General features: G+C 50.9%; 1 protein-coding gene across 1 annotated transcript; it reads right to left on the bottom strand.

Moving 5' to 3' along the window:
- Positions 1 to 3,995: 3,995 nt before the first annotated feature.
- TMEM98 (transmembrane protein 98) lies at positions 3,996 to 16,925 on the bottom strand. The gene is made up of 7 exons (XM_060255864.1): positions 16,789 to 16,925; positions 11,533 to 11,717; positions 9,378 to 9,509; positions 8,666 to 8,699; positions 8,446 to 8,561; positions 6,051 to 6,110; positions 3,996 to 4,501 (listed from the first exon to the last, which is right to left on the bottom strand). Exons 2-7 carry the CDS (start codon positions 11,661 to 11,663, stop codon positions 4,291 to 4,293), a joined length of 684 nt encoding a protein of 227 aa, XP_060111847.1. The 5' UTR covers positions 11,664 to 11,717; positions 16,789 to 16,925; the 3' UTR covers positions 3,996 to 4,290.

The raw sequence follows: 16,925 nt of genomic DNA, 5'->3' as shown, positions 1-16,925 counted from the left end.
GGAAATTTTTTTTAGCTTAACAGACGCCCTCAGATCGCCTCCCAAAATAACAAGTTCAGACTTGTTTTGTTTGGCTCCACTCCATCTTGGTTTTGAGTGTACGCTTCTAGGCCACGCTCTGACTTACTCCTAAACCAGACGCGGCTGGCACTTGCGCACTGAGAGAATTGGGGGTAAAAGATGACAAGGGACGTCTTTTACCTGCTGTGCCCTTTGTGGGGGCATATAGGGGGCCTCACAACGAGGCTCGCTCGTAGGCAATAAAGGTGACCATGCTTGCCTTTAGGAAATAATGGAATCCACACTTGCCAATACACAATGCATTATTGCCAATACAGAATGCATGTTTGCCTACAGAGAATACTTCACACCATATTGGATTGATGTAATAGGGAACATGTGTCGACTTTTCAGGAACACTGAACAATGTTTGGCCATAAGGAGAGTAGCAGCATAATTGGCAATACAGAATAAAAGGCTGGACTCTCTCATTGGAAGAAGCATCTCAAGGCCCTGCTTTGTTTTAGCATGACGAGGCCCATTACCCATGACAGTTACCCATTTCAAGTCATTTGGACTACTCATGAGTCAGTAGCTCATGTGCCTGATCAAGTAAAGTTGGGATACAACCCAGAGCTACCCATCGACACAGAAGGAAATCTGTTGCTGAGATTAATTGTGAATGTCTTTAACTGGAGTTCCTACGTCTCACTAAGAAAGAGGCAAGCTACTGTGTCCGGGACAACGTTTGAGATAATCTATAATTTCTTTTATGATTAGAACTTCAGGATATTTGTTATTTACTTTCTTTTAAATTTATAGTTCAAACAACTGTTATCGTTCAAACTAAGATAAAGTTGTCGCTAAATGTAAGGAAAAAGTCAGCTGTGCAGAAAAGGACATACTTGGGTACTTTTACAATTTAGAATGTTGGACAATAAACTGCATCTAATGAAGTGGTATAGCCACGTGGGTATGGGGTGGTAGTATCTCTTTCTATGGATGCGGAAGAGCCTCCTACGAGTGGGGTGGTGCTGTCTATTTCTATTGATGTAGGAGAGCTACCTGGGAGCAGAGTGGCGCTGTCTGATCCAGTGATGAGCTAGAGCCACCTGGGCGTAGGGTGGTGGTGTTTCTTTCAACTGATAAGGGAGAGCCCCCTGGAAGTAAGGCGATGGTGTCTGTTTGTATTGAGGTGGGAGAGCCACCTAGGAGAAAGCATTGCTGTCTGTTTGTATTGATGAGAGAGAGCTAGCTGAGAGTAGGGTGGCATGGTCTGTATCTATTAATGTGGGAGAGCCACCTGGGAGTAGCCTCTTCATGTCTGTTTCTTTGGATGCAGGAGAGCCCCCTGGGTGTAGGGTGGTGCTGTCTGTTCCTGCTGATGACTTAGAGCTCCCTGGGAACAGGGGGGTGCTGTTTGTTTCTACTGATGAAGTAGAGCCACCTGAGAGTAGGGCGGTGCTTTCTGTTTCTATTGAGGTGGGAGAGCCACCTGGGAGTAGGGTGGTGCTGTCTGTTTCGACTGATGAGGGGGTGCCCCCTGAGAGTAGGGCAGTGCTGTCCCTTTCTACTGCTGGTGGTGAGCCACATGTTCAAAAAAGAAGGCTGTTCCTGCACCCAGTTCTTTGACGACTGTGTGTTTGGATATTTGCAGATTAGGGTTGCCTTGCCATTTCAGTTGGGGGGATTTGGAGGGCTTTATGGGGCTGGACAGGGACATTGTACAGCTGATGCTCTCTTTTTTGCACAAACTCTATGATTAACCATAGAGATTGCTCCGAAACCAGAGCGCCCCTGATGTGAAGATGTCACTTCTGGGAGAGGTCATCATGGCAGATTTCCCCCACTGGTCTGCAGCAGGGAGAAGCCCCCCGAAACTGGGGAATCCCTTGCTGTGACCTGAGGGCTGGCAGCCCTACTCCAGGTTGAAATCCACACTCTGTCCTGGGTGACTTTGGCCAGCCAGTCTCACAGGACTGTTGGGAAGATAAAATGGAGGAGGGAAGAATGCTAGTGGCCGCTACTGGGGAGTAAGACGAGGATAGAAATAAATGAAGTCTGTCACAGCAAGTGGCAAGTTCAGTGAACACGCAGGAGACCGAGTCCAGGTGATGGAGCCCCCATCTTTATTCTCATGGTAACACCTTGAACAGAGAAGCAAAGTGCACGAACATGTGAACACTGGAACCCTCCTCAAGCTAAGGGGGGGGGGGGGTCTGGTATGAGGAAGAAGCATGCAGCTGAAGATCCTGGGGGCTGGGCTACAGCCAGGGTTCCCTTCTCTTCCAAGGAAGGGACTCAGATCCAGGAACATAGCAGGTAGGGCTAAACTGGAGACAGGGACCACCAAGACCTGTTCCTTATTCCAAAGGTCAGCCCGACAGCTTGCAAAGAAGCCAGAGAAGGCATGGGAGAGGCAGTGCACAGCCAGAACAAGCACACACACCCCAGCTAGAATGTGGAATGAAGTGTCTCCCGCCACAAACAGTGTGATTTGGTGTGGACCGAAGAGAGCTATAGGAGATAGGGTTGCCAATCCCCAGGTGGGGGCAGGGGATCCCCCGGTTTGGAGGCCCTCCCCCCGCTTCAGGGTCTTCAGAAAGTGGGGGGAGGAACGGAAATGTCTGCTGGGCTGGGCACCTCATTATTTCCTATGGAAATTTATTCCTATAGAAAATAATGGAGAATTGATCTGCGGGTAGCTGGGGTTCTGGGGGAGCCGTTTTTTGAGGTAAAGGCACCAGATTTTCAGTATAGCATCTAGTGCCTCCCCACAAAGTACCCTCCAAGTTTCAAAAAGGTTGGACCAGGGGGTCCAATTCTATGAGCCCCCAAAGAAGGTGCCCCTATCCTTCATGATTTCCTATGGAAGGAAGGCATTTAAAAATTTGTGCAGTCCCTTTAAATGTGATGGCCAGCACTCCCTTTGGAGTTCAATTGTGCTTGTCTCAATTTTGCTCCTGGCTCCACCCCCAAAGTCCCCAGATATTTCTTGAATTGGACTTGGCAACCCTAATAGGAGACCAAGTTCAGAAGTGACGGGGAACACACATACAATCCATGTACACTGTGAACTTCACCTTTCTTTAAATGTTTTGAATAATTTTCATGTTACAGGGCTTTTCTGCATCAGGGCCCTAGTCAGCAGGGAGGGCATGGGGGTGATGCCCCCTATAGAATCTGCTGCAGATTCATTGGGGGCACCACCTCTGTGCCCCACCCCCCTCGCCGGCTATAGCCCTGATCCACATTCTCATTTTCCTCGCTTGAGTGTCCCTTTGGCTTCTTCTTCTTTGCATGCATTTTGCTCCCTCTAGTGCTCAATTTCATATTACGTCATTTTATGTCAAGGATATTTTCCTGCAGTTAAACTGCCAGACCTACAGCAGTGTGTGAGAAATGAGCTTGGGGAAGGAAGAGCCCACATTCAACAAATGTACCCAGCTGAATGGATGATTTTTGACCCCACATTTATCCAGGTTCTTCTCCTCAGGTTTCATTTGTAAAGTAAATGTCTGTTGGCTTTTTCTTACAAACGGATGTACACATTTGCTGTAACCTATGAATAGTGAGCTACTGTTGATGCGGAGGGGGGGGTGACTTTAAAGGACTGCTCTTAAGCCCTTGTTAAGAAAGTTACATAAATTATGTCCTCAAAGGAGGGAGAAATGCTGGCATATGTGTAAATAAAATGGCATACATGTAAATTAAAAAAAAAACCCTATCAAGATTGGTACAATGTCAGCTTGCCTCTACTTTGTCATGGGAGAAAAAATGGAGAATTTCAGCTCAGAATTGGCACTGTGCTCTGGTACTGAACACAAGCTTCACGTTTTGAGCTCCCTACAGTTTCCAGTTTGGGCAGTAGGAATACAAGGTGAGGATCCAGAACGGTGCTTTTTTTCCGGGAGCATAACAGTGCAGGGGGGAAAGCAAGAAAGCCCACAGCCGTAGTCTCCTTGGGCCATCTAAAGAAGCTGCTTGGACCCAGCTTTAAGATTCTCAGCATTCGCCTGCCACCCCCTGGCTTTATTTCTAGCATTATTAGCACAGCTAAATTCCTCCTCTAATGGCAAATAACCAATCCCTGAGGGGCTGCTACTTTTCCACATACAGGAGAGTTTGAATGAAGAAGCAGCCAAGCAGAGATTCTGTTCCACAGCTCTGGGATGTGCCCCTAGTAACCAAAGCTATTCTACACAGGCTGGCCATGAGCCTTACTCCTGACAGTGATGTGAAGGAAGAGGAGATGGAGAGGAGAGGGCCTCAGAGCCTCTGCTGGGCTCCTTAAATTGCAGACTGCTCTTGGAGAAAGCCCTCAGCGGTGCCAGGGGCGATGCGCTCTGGTTCAGAGGCCAGGGCAGCCTCACGCAGCACACCCATGTGCTCTTCAGCTGCGGATAGTGACTGGTCGATCCAGTCCATGCCGCTGGGCGAGTGGCAGGCATTGCGGGTAATCAAGACCAGATGGCTGACGGAGAGCAGCAGTGCCGTCGTCCTGCAAAGGAACGGGGCGACTTCAGTTGGGTCAGAATGGGGGTGAGTCCAGCCCCCCCGCCCATCTCAGGCCCCTTACTCTGCCCCCTTTCCTCTCTCAGCAGTCACTGAATTGAGAGGGCCACATTCACCCCCAAAATCCACACAGCAGCATGTTGAGGAGAAATAGTCGCCATAAAGCGGAGGTGCAGAAATTTCAGCGTAAACATTTGTGAAGTCTTTCTTCCTCTCAATATATTGTTCTGCATGCACACCAGAGCTCTGCACTGCACCCAGAAAACTTGGGCTTTTGGCAGAGATGGCAGCCTCAGGGGCGAGCTCGAGATCCCCTGGAATCACAGCTCATCTCTAGACTGCAGAGACCAATTCCCCTGGAGGAGATGGCTGCTTGGGAGGGTGGCATTGTCCCCCAGGCTCCATCCCCAAATCTCCAGGCGTTTCCCAACCTGAGGCTGGTGGCAACCCTTCCCGCTGAACCCACTGGGTGGTGGGGGACCTGGCAACCTGAGCCATAAGGGCTGATTCTCCCCCCTCCTAGGAGTTCTGAAAAGGCAGAAGAGAGCTTGCCAGACAGTGCTCTGCTGTAGTAGCAGGAGCTCTTGACCACAGAGTGGCTGCAGGTCAAAAGTCCAGGCTTCTCCCTGGCCACCCGGGGGTTTCCCCCTGGAGCTGGATCCAAGAAGCAAGCCCCAAGAGGTGGTGGCTCAGATGTCATGCTCAGCCCACACATGATGGGGGGCGGGCAGGGGGCGGGGAGACACTCCCATTGAAAGCAACATGTGAAGGCCCCTCCCCAGTAGAAGCAGCCAAGGAGGTGGCCTGGAAAAGTGGAGGAAGGCGTGTTTTGAAATGACCAGTTTTAGGAATAAGACGGCTCTCTTTTGGGAGAGGGGAGTGTGTGCCTCTCGACTCCTGAACAAGAGCAAAGGACCAAACCAGAATAACAAGAAGTCACTGGAGCCTCCAGCATTTCTTTCTTTTAAACTGTTGAAGTCTGAGATCCTGGTTTGGACTGGGACCACAGGGGATGCCCCCCCCCCCCCCCCATTTGAGCAATCTAATTAGTGAGCATTATCTATCAACTGCTCTTAATCTTTTCCTCTTCACTACCATAAAGGGAGCTGGGAAAAGATGACAGAAAATCTCTCTTTACCTTATTAAACTTTGAGCTCTACAGCATGGGGGGGCTTATGTGCCTTGTTGCTTTGATGCATTGCTTTGGTAAGTTAATTAATAAATAAAGTATCTCTACCTTTTGCTCCTGCCACAGCTTTCTGCAATGAATAGCTTTTTTCAAGCCCATCTTTCCTTTGCACTTTTCCATAGCTGCCTATCCCAGCTGTGACTTCCCCAGAACAGAGGAAAGGCAGAAGGGACCAGTTTCTACTACTTCCTTGAGACAGGAAACGGTCTGCAAGCTGTGCCTTCTACATATGGCTCTAGGAGCCCTAGGCCAGTGTTGCATCTTTGTTTTGTGAAATACCCAGATGTTGGATCCAACCATGAAAATATGGGCAACCTCCCACCATCCTCCCAAGAAGCCCACTCACCTGGCATCCAAAAGCTTGGGGTCCAGCGGTGGGTACATGGATCGGACAACATCGTCTACCCTGGGGGGGACATGGCAGGCTTGGGTGGAGAGGGGGCACTTGGAAGGCCCTTCCTAACTTAAGAGTAACATGAGCGTGGGACTAATTGCCAAGGAAGAAGGATGAAGAGAAAGAGAAAACATGCAGGCAGGAGACAAAGGGGGAGAGATTGGCATCTAGGGCAGACTTCGACAAAAGGGCTAAACAGACAACCACTTGGGGCCCCAAACCTTCCTGGGCGGGGTGGGGTGTGGGCGCTGCTCAGCTGTGGCAAAGGCCCAGCCTGCATTGCTGGGGAAGGCATCTTAGCAGCTCAGTTCCTAGGGTTGCCAATCCCCAGTTGGGGGCAGGGGATCCCTTGGTTTGGAGGCCTGCCTTCCACTTCAGGGTTATCAGAAAGGGTGTGTGTCCCCATAGGGTATAATGAAGAATTGATCCATGGGTATCTGCAGCTCTGGGAAGGGGCTTTTTTTTTAAGTAGAGGCACCTGGTGGCATAGCATCTGTTGCCTCTCCCCAAACCACCCCCCTGCCCCAATTTCAAAAAGACTGCACCAGGAGATCAAAGTCCATGAGTCCCAAAAGAAGGTGCCCCCGATCCTCCATTATTTCCAATGGAAGGGAGGCATTAAAAAGGAATGAGAAGAAGAAGATATTGGATTTATATCCCGCCCTCCACTCCGAAGAGTCTCAGAGCGGCTCACAATCTCCTTTACTTTCCTCCCCCACAACAGACACCCTGTGAGGTGGGTGGGGCTGCAGAGGGCTCTCACAGCAGCTGCCCTTTCAAGGACAACCTCTGCCAGAGCTATGGCTGACCCAAGGCCATTCCAGCAGCTGCAAGTGGAGGAGTGGGGAATCAAACCCGGTTCTCCCAGATAAGAGTCCACACACTTAACCGCTACACCAAACTGGCTCTCTGAGATGAGATGGCCAGAACTCCCTTTGGACTTCAATCATGCTTGTCGCACTCTTGCTCCTGGCTCCACCCACAAAGTCCCCAGATATTTCCTGAATCGGATCTGGCAACCCTGTCAGCTCCTGGGCAGGAGAATCTCTTGGACTGTCTTCTGATCTCCGTAAGACACACTTGTAAAGAAACCACAGTGTAGGGCTGCCAACCTCCAGATGGGACTTGGAGATCTACCAGAATTACAGCATCTCTAGACTACAGATCTCAGTTCCTCTGGAGAAAAATAACTGCTTTGAAGAAGAAGAAGACCACAGATTTATACCCCACCCTTCTCTGAATCAGAGTCTCAGAGCAGCTTACAATCTCCTTTGTCTTCCTCCCCCACAACAAACACCCTGTGAGGTAGCTGAGGCTGAGAGATCTCTCCCAGAAGCTGCCCTTTCAAGGACAACTCTGCAAGAGCTATGGCTGACCCAAGGCCATTCCAGCAGCTACCAGTGGAGGAGTGGAGAATCAAACTCAGTTCTCGCAGATAAGAGAGCTCTGGCTGACCCAAGGCCATTCCAGCAGCTGCACGTGGAGGAGTGGGGAATCCAACTCAGTTCTTGCAGATAAGAGAGCTATGGCTGACCCAAGGCCATTCCAGCAGGTGCAAGGGGAGGAGTGGAGAATCAAACTCAGTTCTCGCAGATAAGAGAGCTCTGGCTGACCCAAGGCCATTCCAGCAGCTGCACATGGAGGAGTGGGGAATCCAACTCAGTTCTCGCAGATAAGAGAGCTATGGCTGACCCAAGGCCATTCCAGCAGCTGCAAGTGGAGGAGTGAGGTGTTAAACCCGGTTCTCCCAAATAAGTCAGTGCACTTAACCACTGCACCAAACTGGCTTTGGAGGGGGGACACTATGGCCTTATAGCCTGCTGAGGTCCCCCCTTCAGGCTCCACCCCTGAATCTCCAGTATTTTCCCACTTTGGAGGAGGCAACCATAGTTAAAAATGAACCGGAGAAAGTCAAGTCCTTCCCTGAGAATGCCCCATGCCTGCATTGTCCTGCTGCTCAGCACACCAGAGAAGGAGGAGGGAGGGTGTGGCAATGTTAACTCCCCTTTGGGGCTAGCAATTAGGGCCTCTCTGAACAACCCCTGCCTGCCTGCATCTATTGCAGGAGACCCCCCCCCCCACCTCCCAGGGCACCATCCAGACAGGCAATGGCCTCCTTCGCTCCTTGTCTGAATCCTGGCCTAAGAAGGGGGAAGATTGTCTTTTAGTGGCGACAAGAACCCACTGGTGAAGCACACATCAAAAGCCAGCTATGCACTGTGGAAGTACCTGACTGCATCATTTCACAGGCAGCCCCTTCCGCCATAGAGTCTGCCTGCATCCCAACAACTCCCACCAACTCCTCACCCGCCCGCTCACACTCCACCCCACCCCCCCAAGTTCTCACCTGGGGCTGATCCGCTTGGCTACCACAATTACGTCACTCAGGCTGGCTGGAGACTTCATTTGGGCCCCTGAGCCCATCGTCATGGCGACCAGCTTCTCTGTGAGGGTGTGGCAGATCTGTCCCACGGAGAGATGCACATCAGTGTTGTTGGCTTACGCTCTCTCGAGCTCCTTGAAGGGCATGCAGCCGCCGTTGGAGCGCCCCCCAAAACAACCCTTACCTTCAGAATGGCAATGCAGTGGGAAACCAGGCCCCTGGAGAAGAGAAAAGCACCACAGGTAGAGCAGCAGATGCTGTCATATTTCAGAGCCTCCCCTTCAGAACTGGGCCCTCTTCCCATAATGCACCTTTGGGTTGCGATGCAAAGGCTGGCCTTGAAAAGCCCAAAGGGTCGCTGTAAGTCAGCTGTGACAGGACCACGCTTCCCAAGACCATCGTCATCACTAGCTGGACAGAACAGAATCTCTCCCTTTCTCTATGCTGCACTATCACCTTTGTGTTCCCTAAACAAATCAGTTCTTGTTTTCTTCTAAGCTGAAGAGTGGTTCTGTGTAGCTCTGCAGCCTTACAAGCTGTCCAAAGCAGCTCTGCTGTGTTCTGAGCCTGGTGCCCTTGGCTAACTTTGAGGAGGCATCTGGACTCACGCACCAGCTCTCCCCAGCAGGTTTGTTGCTGTGGTGGCTGCCATTCTTGGTTGGTAGACCGAGAAGACAAGAAAGCGGCTTGAGAGGAAGGGTTGCTGCTCTTCAGTTGGGGTCTGGAGATCTCCCAGAATGAACAGCTCACCCGTGGACTACAGAGATCCGCTCCCCTGCTTTGGAAGGGAGACTCCACGGCTCTGTACTCTCAGGACTCTCCCCTCCCCCCTCCCAGGTTCAACCTCCAAATTTTCAGGAATTCTCCAACTCAGAGCTGGCAACACTATGACTTACGAGGCGTCTTCAATCCAGTCTTCATTCTCCAGGATGGCTTCAATGTGCGGGTTGGTTATTACCACGTTGTCCAGCTCAAGCTCTGAAGGTTCCGACTGAGTCTCCATGGTGCCAATGAGGTCAACGATGGGCCTGCAAAAGGGTCCAAGAAAGGCATGTTAACTTTTGCTGCCAGCGATATCCTTTAATGTACTTGGGCCTTTTGGACTTCGGCTTTGTTCTCCAAACCAGAGTAGCCCTCTAACTAGGGGGAAATGGCCAGGTCTCTCTTGTTGGGCCTTTACAACAGCTTGATCCGCAGATGCTGACAGACTCTTCTTTCCTTGCCCTCCCTGTATTTCCTAGTGCAAAAGAACATTGATGGAATCTCATGAGCATTTAGGGTTCCCGTTCCCCTGCCAGGTGAAGTCACGTCCAGGTGATGTCGTTGCGGCTCATGCATGAAGAAGATTGAAGATATTGGATTTATATCCCGCCCTCCACTCCGAAGAGTCTCAGAGCGGCTCACAATCTCCTTTATCTTCCTCCCCCACAACAGACACCCTGTGAGGTAGATGAAGATATTGGATTTATATCCCGCCCTCCACTCCGAAGAGTCTCAGAGTGGCTCACAATCTCCTTTCCCTTCCTCCCCCACAACAGACACCCTGTGAGGTAGATGAAGACATTGGATTTATATCCCGCCCTCCACTCCGAAGAGTCTCAGAGCGGCTCACAATCTCCTTTCCCTTCCTCCCCCACAACAGACACCCTGTGAGGTAGATGAAGATATTGGATTTATATCCCGCCCTCCACTCCGAAGAGTCTCAGAGCGGCTCACAATCTCCTTTCCCTTCCTCCCCCACAAGAGACACCCTGTGAGGTAGATGAAGATATTGGATTTATATCCCGCCCTCCACTCCGAAGAGTCTCAGAGCGGCTCACAATCTCCTTTCCCTTCCTCCCCCCACAACAGACACCCTGTGAGGTAGATGAAGATATTGGATTTATATCCCGCCCTCCACTCCGAAGAGTCTCAGAGCGGCTCACAATCTCCTTTCCCTTCCTCCCCCCACAACAGACACCCTGTGAGGTAGATGAAGATATTGGATTTATATCCCGCCCTCCACTCCGAAGAGTCTCAGAGCGGCTCACAATCTCCTTTCCCTTCCTCCCCCCACAACAGACACCCTGTGAGGTAGATGAAGATATTGGATTTATATCCCGCCCTCCACTCCGAAGAGTCTCAGAGCGGCTCACAATCTCCTTTCCCTTCCTCCCCCACAACAGACACCCTGTGAGGCGGGCGGGGCTGGAGAGGGCTCTCACAGCAGCTGCCCTTTCAAAGACAACCTCTGCCAGAGCTATGGCTGACCCAAGGCCATTCCAGCAGGTGCAAGTGGAGGAGTGGGGAATCAAACCCGGTTCTCCCAGATAAGAGTCCGCACACTTAACCACTACACCAAACTGGCATGCAAAGAGGAACCCGAGGAGGAGAAGCAGTGTCCCCCATCGGCAGCTGGGTAAGACCTGACGACCTTATGAGCATCTTGCAGAATGAGATGAAACATCATTTCATCCCACAATGACTAATCTGAGCCAGAGTTCCAGAACCTGCTTTTAGTGCCACACCTGGAACACACAACTTTTGACAGTGATGACTCCTTTCAGCATTCAAAGGAAAGCTACGCAGTCCCTTGAAGGTGGAAGCAGATGCCTCTGAGAATGCACAGAGTGCTGTTTGATTTTCAGCTTGACTCCACTCCTGACCTATTTTCAATGCCAAGCATCAACTTTATAACATAAAAAAACCCCATGTGGTTTATCATTGAGCAGGACTCTGAGGAGGTGGCATAGAACTCTTTTCAATGAATAAATAAATGTGTAGACTACTCTATGACTACTGAAGTGCCTCTGAGACTGTGTAGAGTGCTTTCTTCATCCGCTTCTAAGGGCTCACTACCTAGAACCTATTTCCAATGGCTCATGGTGGTCTCACCACTGTGATTCTAAAAGAAACCCTGATTCGTAGATCAGTGTTCAGCTCCAACATGTGTGAAATCGTCCGGGACAGCAATGCCTTTGAGCAAATACAGAAGTCTCTGCACTACAACACATCTGGGGTTTCAAACAGCGACTGACCCCTCACGGTTCCCCTTTCAGGGGTTGTGCTCACTTGGTATCATAATGGCTCAAGAAGTCCTTGGGACGGCAGTACCGTTGCCTGCACACGACCACCAGGGCCACAAATGATGCCAGAAAGATGGTTGCCAGCACCCCAATGGCCACGATCACAACAGTCTCCATTTGTACCCCTCTGTGGTCTCCGGGAAGGAGGTGGTTAGAGAGACCCACTTCCACCTGCAGCAAAGAAACCAAGGAAAAGAAGACTCAGGAGTTATGGATTGCAGTCGCTTTCTTTTGTTAGAATTTCTCTGGGCTACGATAAACGTATTTCTCGATTTGCAAAACGACACTGTTGACTCTTCCCAGCTAAAATCACTGATCCGTATGCTGATTTATATCTGGACTTACTGTGAATAATTTTCGCCTATGAAGTGATAATGAGCAACCTGCTCAATGGGCCCTTGAATGGTCTGCCAGCCCTGCCAGGCGGGCCTCTTCTCTGCTGCCCTCCAGAGAGGCCGTGTGGTGAAGGGGCAAGAACGGCAGCTGGCGAGGGAGCGGCCCCGGAGGGCTTGTGGGGTTGAGCCGAGGATGGTGAAGAAGAGGACCTGAGGATCAAAACTGGATGCGGCAACTAGATCTCTTTGTGTTGACTGGCGCTCCTAAAAGCAGTCATTTCTCTCACTGAAACAGCCCCTCTCCCCTATTTTTTGCCCTGTTAGGGAGAACCAGACCCAAAGTGGAGGGGCTGAGCTCCCTCTGCCTGAAGCTCAGAGTGCCCTAGAGCAGGGGTGTCTAACTCATTGGTTATGAGGGCTGGATCTGACATAGAATTCATAGAGTTGGAAGGGGCCATATAGACCATCTAGTCCAGGGGTATCAAACATGGGGCCCGGGGGCTGAATCAGGCCTCCTATCAGGCCCCCGAGCAACTGGTTGTCATCTGCTCCCTTCTCCTGCTCTCTTACTTCCTTCTGCATAACAGCTTGCTTTGCCAGGCTTGCTCAATCGCACAGGAGCTACAGATAAAAACCTCTATTTCCTCCATTGACTGAGGCTCTTCCCTTGGGGAGGAAGGGGGGGGAGGCAAAGCTTTCCCCCCCAGGCTCTCTCACTTGCACAGCAGAGTTACTGAGCTAAGCCTCTCTTCCTTCTATTGGCTGAGGCTCATCCCCCCCCCACACACACACACAGTGCCCTGAGGAAGGAAGGAAAGAGTCAGAGCTTCCTTTGCCCAGTTCTCTGGATCCCGTGGGAGAAATACAAAGAAAGCACCTTTAAGACCAAGGAGTGCTAACGTTTTAAGTTTTAAAGAAATCTTTAATTGTGCTTGTGTCCTTTATAAAGTTTATATCTCTGCTACCTATTCAATAGGTATAGATACGTCCCGGCCCGACATGGCCCAGTCTGAGGTCCAGCCCAACAAGCTCCCTTTCACTGGCAGTCTTCAAAATGCGGCTGGATGATTATTTGTCGGAGATGCTTAGGCTGATCCCGCATGGAGAGGGGTGGCCGGGTGGGTTAGACTAGATCAGGGATGTCGATCTCATTTGTTATGAGGGACAGATTTGACATAAACGAGACCTTGTTGGGAAATGCGCTTAAAACGTTAGCACTCCGTGGTCTGATGCTAAGGCCTCCTTCCAAACTACACATAGCCCTCCCCAAATCTTCTGGTATTTCCCAACACAGAGTTAGGAGTCCTGGAGGTTGCCCACCTTATCTAGAGTTGCCAGACCCCACCCCCAAAGCCACTGGAGGGGGGGGGGGGCTAGGGTTGGCCGGTCCAGGTTGGGAAACTCCTGGGGATTTGGGGGTGGAGTCTGGGAAGGACAAGGACCTCAGAGGGGTGCAAGGCCACGGAGTCCATCCTCCAAAGCAGTCACGTTCTCCAGGGGAACTGGTCTCTCTAGGCTGGAGAGGAGGGGAGATATCAGGCCCCATCCCTAACCCTGCTCCACCATTTTTAAAGGTTAATTTGCATTTTGGGGGTTCTGACTACAGGTGCTGAATGTTGTACATAGTTTGTTATGAGGTTAAAACTTGAGCAGACAGAGCAAGCGGAGGAGACAGAGAAGGCACATTGAATGCATCTGCTCAGCCTCACCATGTTTCCCACTGCTCCACTCTGCCTGCTGTTATCGCATTTATATCCTGCAGGCTGCCTTGCTAGTACAGGGGGCACCCCAGGGGCAAAATGCCCCCCCAGATAGGGTTGCCAAGTCCAATTCAAGAAATATCTGGGGACTTTGGGGGTGGAGCCAGGAGACATTAGGGGTGGAGCCAAGATCAAGGCTGTGACAAGCATCATTGAACTCCAAAGGGAGTTCTGGCCATCACATTTAAAGGGACGGCACACCTTTTCAATTCCTTCCTTCCATAGGAAATAATGAAGGATAGGGCACCTTCTTTTGGGGCTCATAGAATTGGACCCCCTGGTCCAATCTTTTTGAAACTTGGGGGGTATTTTGGGGAGAGGCACTAGATGCTATACTGAAAATTTGGTGCCTCTACCTCAAAAAACAGCCCCCCCTAGAGCCCCAGATACCCGTGGATCAATTCTCCATTATTTTCTATGGGAATAAATCTCCATAGGGAATAATAGAGTTTCCGGGGGACATTTCCCTCCCCTCCCCCCGCTTTCTGATGACCCTGAAGCGGGGGGAGGGCCTCCAAACTGGGGGATCCCCTGCCCCCACCTGGGGATTGGCAACCCTACCCCCAGAAACAAGCAAACGCAATTGAATCAAAGGATTTGTAAGCAGATGGGGGGGGGGCAGGAGAGCGGCCCACCTCCAAATCTGCCAACTGGGGGAGATATCTCCACTTTCTCAGGGGCTTGGAGGACACAACCCCCTGGAGCATTTTAAGTCTTGGGGGGTGGGTTATACAGTTTCCCCCTCCCTTTCCCTTCCAGTCACACTTTTAGGGTTGCCAGGCCTGACTCAGGAAATATTTGGGGACTTTGGGGGTGGGGCCAGGAGAAAGGGTGTGACAAGCACAATTGAACTCCAAAGGGAGTTCTGGCTATCACATTTAAAGAGACCACACTCCTTTTCAAGGCTTTCCGTCTATTGGAAATAATGGAGGATGGGGCGCCTTCTTTTGGGGATCATAGAATTGGATCCCCTGGTCCAATCTTTTTGAAACTTGGTGGGTGTTTTGAGGAGAGACACTGGATGCTATGCTGAAAAGCTGGTGCCTCTCCCTCAAAAAACCAGTCCCCCCCCCCAGATACCCACGGATCAATTCTCCATTACACCCTATAGGGACCAGTCTCCATAGGGTATAATGGAGTGCCCAGGGGACATTCAGACCTCCCCCGGATTTCTGATAACCCTGAAATGGGGGCGGGGGGGAGGGCCTCCAAACCAGGGGATCCCCTGCCTCCAATTGGGGATTGGCAAGCCTATCAGGCATTTTTCTGCAGCATCCCCTGAGGCTGTTGAGGCAGCCCCCCCCTTCTGTGAATGGCCTTGGTGCCCCCGTGAGCAAAATAGGGGCCAGCCTCTTTTCCTTCAGAAGTAGCTGATTCATGTCCTTCATAAAGCAGACCAGCTGCAAGATCCCACCCCTCTCCCTTTCAGCACACTTTTTAGCAATCTAGAAGAGCAGCAGCCAGCTTGGGATGGCCGACATGATGCCAAAACTGTTACAGGTGAGAATGTCGAACTTCTTGAAATGATAGTGTGCGTTTGCAATAAAAAAGGCCAACGCCATGCTGGGAATTATTAGGAAGGGAACTGAAAACAAATCAGCCAGTATCATAATGCCCCTGTATAAATCGATGGTGCGGTCTCATTTGGAGTACTGTGTGCAGTTCTGGTCGCCGCACCTCAAAAAGGATATTATAGCATTGGAGAAAGTCCAGAAAAGGGCAACTAGAATGATTCAAGGGCTGGAGCACTTTCCCTATGAAGAAAGGTTGAAACGCTTGGGACTCTTTAGCTTGGAGAAACGTCGACTGCGGGGTGACATGATAGAGGTTGACAAGATAATGCATGGGATGGAGAAAGTAGAGAAAGAAGTACTTTTCTCCCTTTCTCACAATACAAGAACTCGTGGGCATTCGATGAAATTGCTGAGCAGACAGGTTAAAATGGTTAAAGGAAGTGTTCCAGCCCTTTAATCATTCTAGTTGCCCTTTTCTGGACTTTCTCCAATGCTATAATATCCTTTTTGAGGTGCGGCGACCAGAACTGCACACTCCAAATGAGACTGCACCATCGATTAACATGTGGAATTCACTGCCACAGGAGGTGGCGGCGGCCACAAGCATAGCCACCTTCAAGAGGGGTTTAGATAAAAATATGGAGCAGAGGTCCATCAGTGGCTATTAGCCACAAAAAATTTTTGCCACTGTGTGACACAGAGTGTTGGACTGGATGGGCCATTGGCCTGATCCAACATGGCTTCTCTTATGTTCTTATAGCTGGTCTCACCTGCCATGGGAGGCCGGAGAACCAGTCTGCTACTTTAAGGCCTGATCAGGTCTTCAGAGTACGATTTGTTTCATTTCTAGAACACTTGCAGTCACTGGGCAAAGTTCCTCAAGAGACCACCTTGCTCTCTGGCATGAAGCCCCGTTCCACCCCCCCACCCCCCCTCAAAAAAACCCAAACCAGACCAGGGCAAGAGAAAGGGAGCCAAGGGGGGAGGCTAGCAATCCAAATCTGAACCAGTCTGCAGGGCCGGATTAACAATTAGGCCTAAGGGCCCCCACACCTTTAGGGGCCCTGGGGCAGCTTCCCCGCCCCCACTTGCAGCCCTCCCAGCCTGCACATGCAGCCAGCAACTGAGCCACTCTTTGCCCGATTTGCCTAGTGCAGCTGCTGCCGGCATCGTCACCAAGTTTGCTTCTCTCTACTTCTCCCCCACAGCTTTGTTAAAGGGGCTTTTGAGAAGGGGTCTGCCGTGGGCAATGGGGCGGGTGCTCCAACTCTGAGCTAATTTGCAAGGGGCCTCCCAAGGTTTTGACTGCCTAGGGCCCTTCACAGGGTTTAATCCAGCACTGTCAGTCTGTTCCCTCTTCCTTGGATTTATTCCTGCCAAGAAATGTTGCCTCTTGAGAAACGAGTTGGCCCTGCACAAAAACAGCTTACAAAATGTTCCCCAGGTTTCAATTCATGCCACACAGGAACTCGGGCACTACCGTCAGGTTTGGAATCCAAACAGGAAGGAGCAACCCGCTGGTATCGCTGCTGCGTTCAATTAATGCAATTTCAGAAGCAATGTGCATGGAACAGGACCATCGTGTTATCCCACCCCCCCACAACAGACATGAAGAGCATAAAGGCCCTCTCACCTGGACTCCCCAGGGCCCAGCAGCTGGGACTTCCGTGTGCCACGAAAGCAAACACCTCGAGGCGCTGGTGACCTTTATCCTTGCAATTAACTTCCCAGCCCAAAGCAAACAGCACCAAGAGAACAGCAAAGAGCAGG

Source organism: Heteronotia binoei, chromosome 15 (genome assembly GCF_032191835.1).
Source record: "Heteronotia binoei isolate CCM8104 ecotype False Entrance Well chromosome 15, APGP_CSIRO_Hbin_v1, whole genome shotgun sequence".
Lineage (NCBI taxonomy): Eukaryota > Metazoa > Chordata > Lepidosauria > Squamata > Gekkonidae > Heteronotia > Heteronotia binoei.
This window is presented reverse-complemented; position numbering and strand designations above follow the sequence as displayed.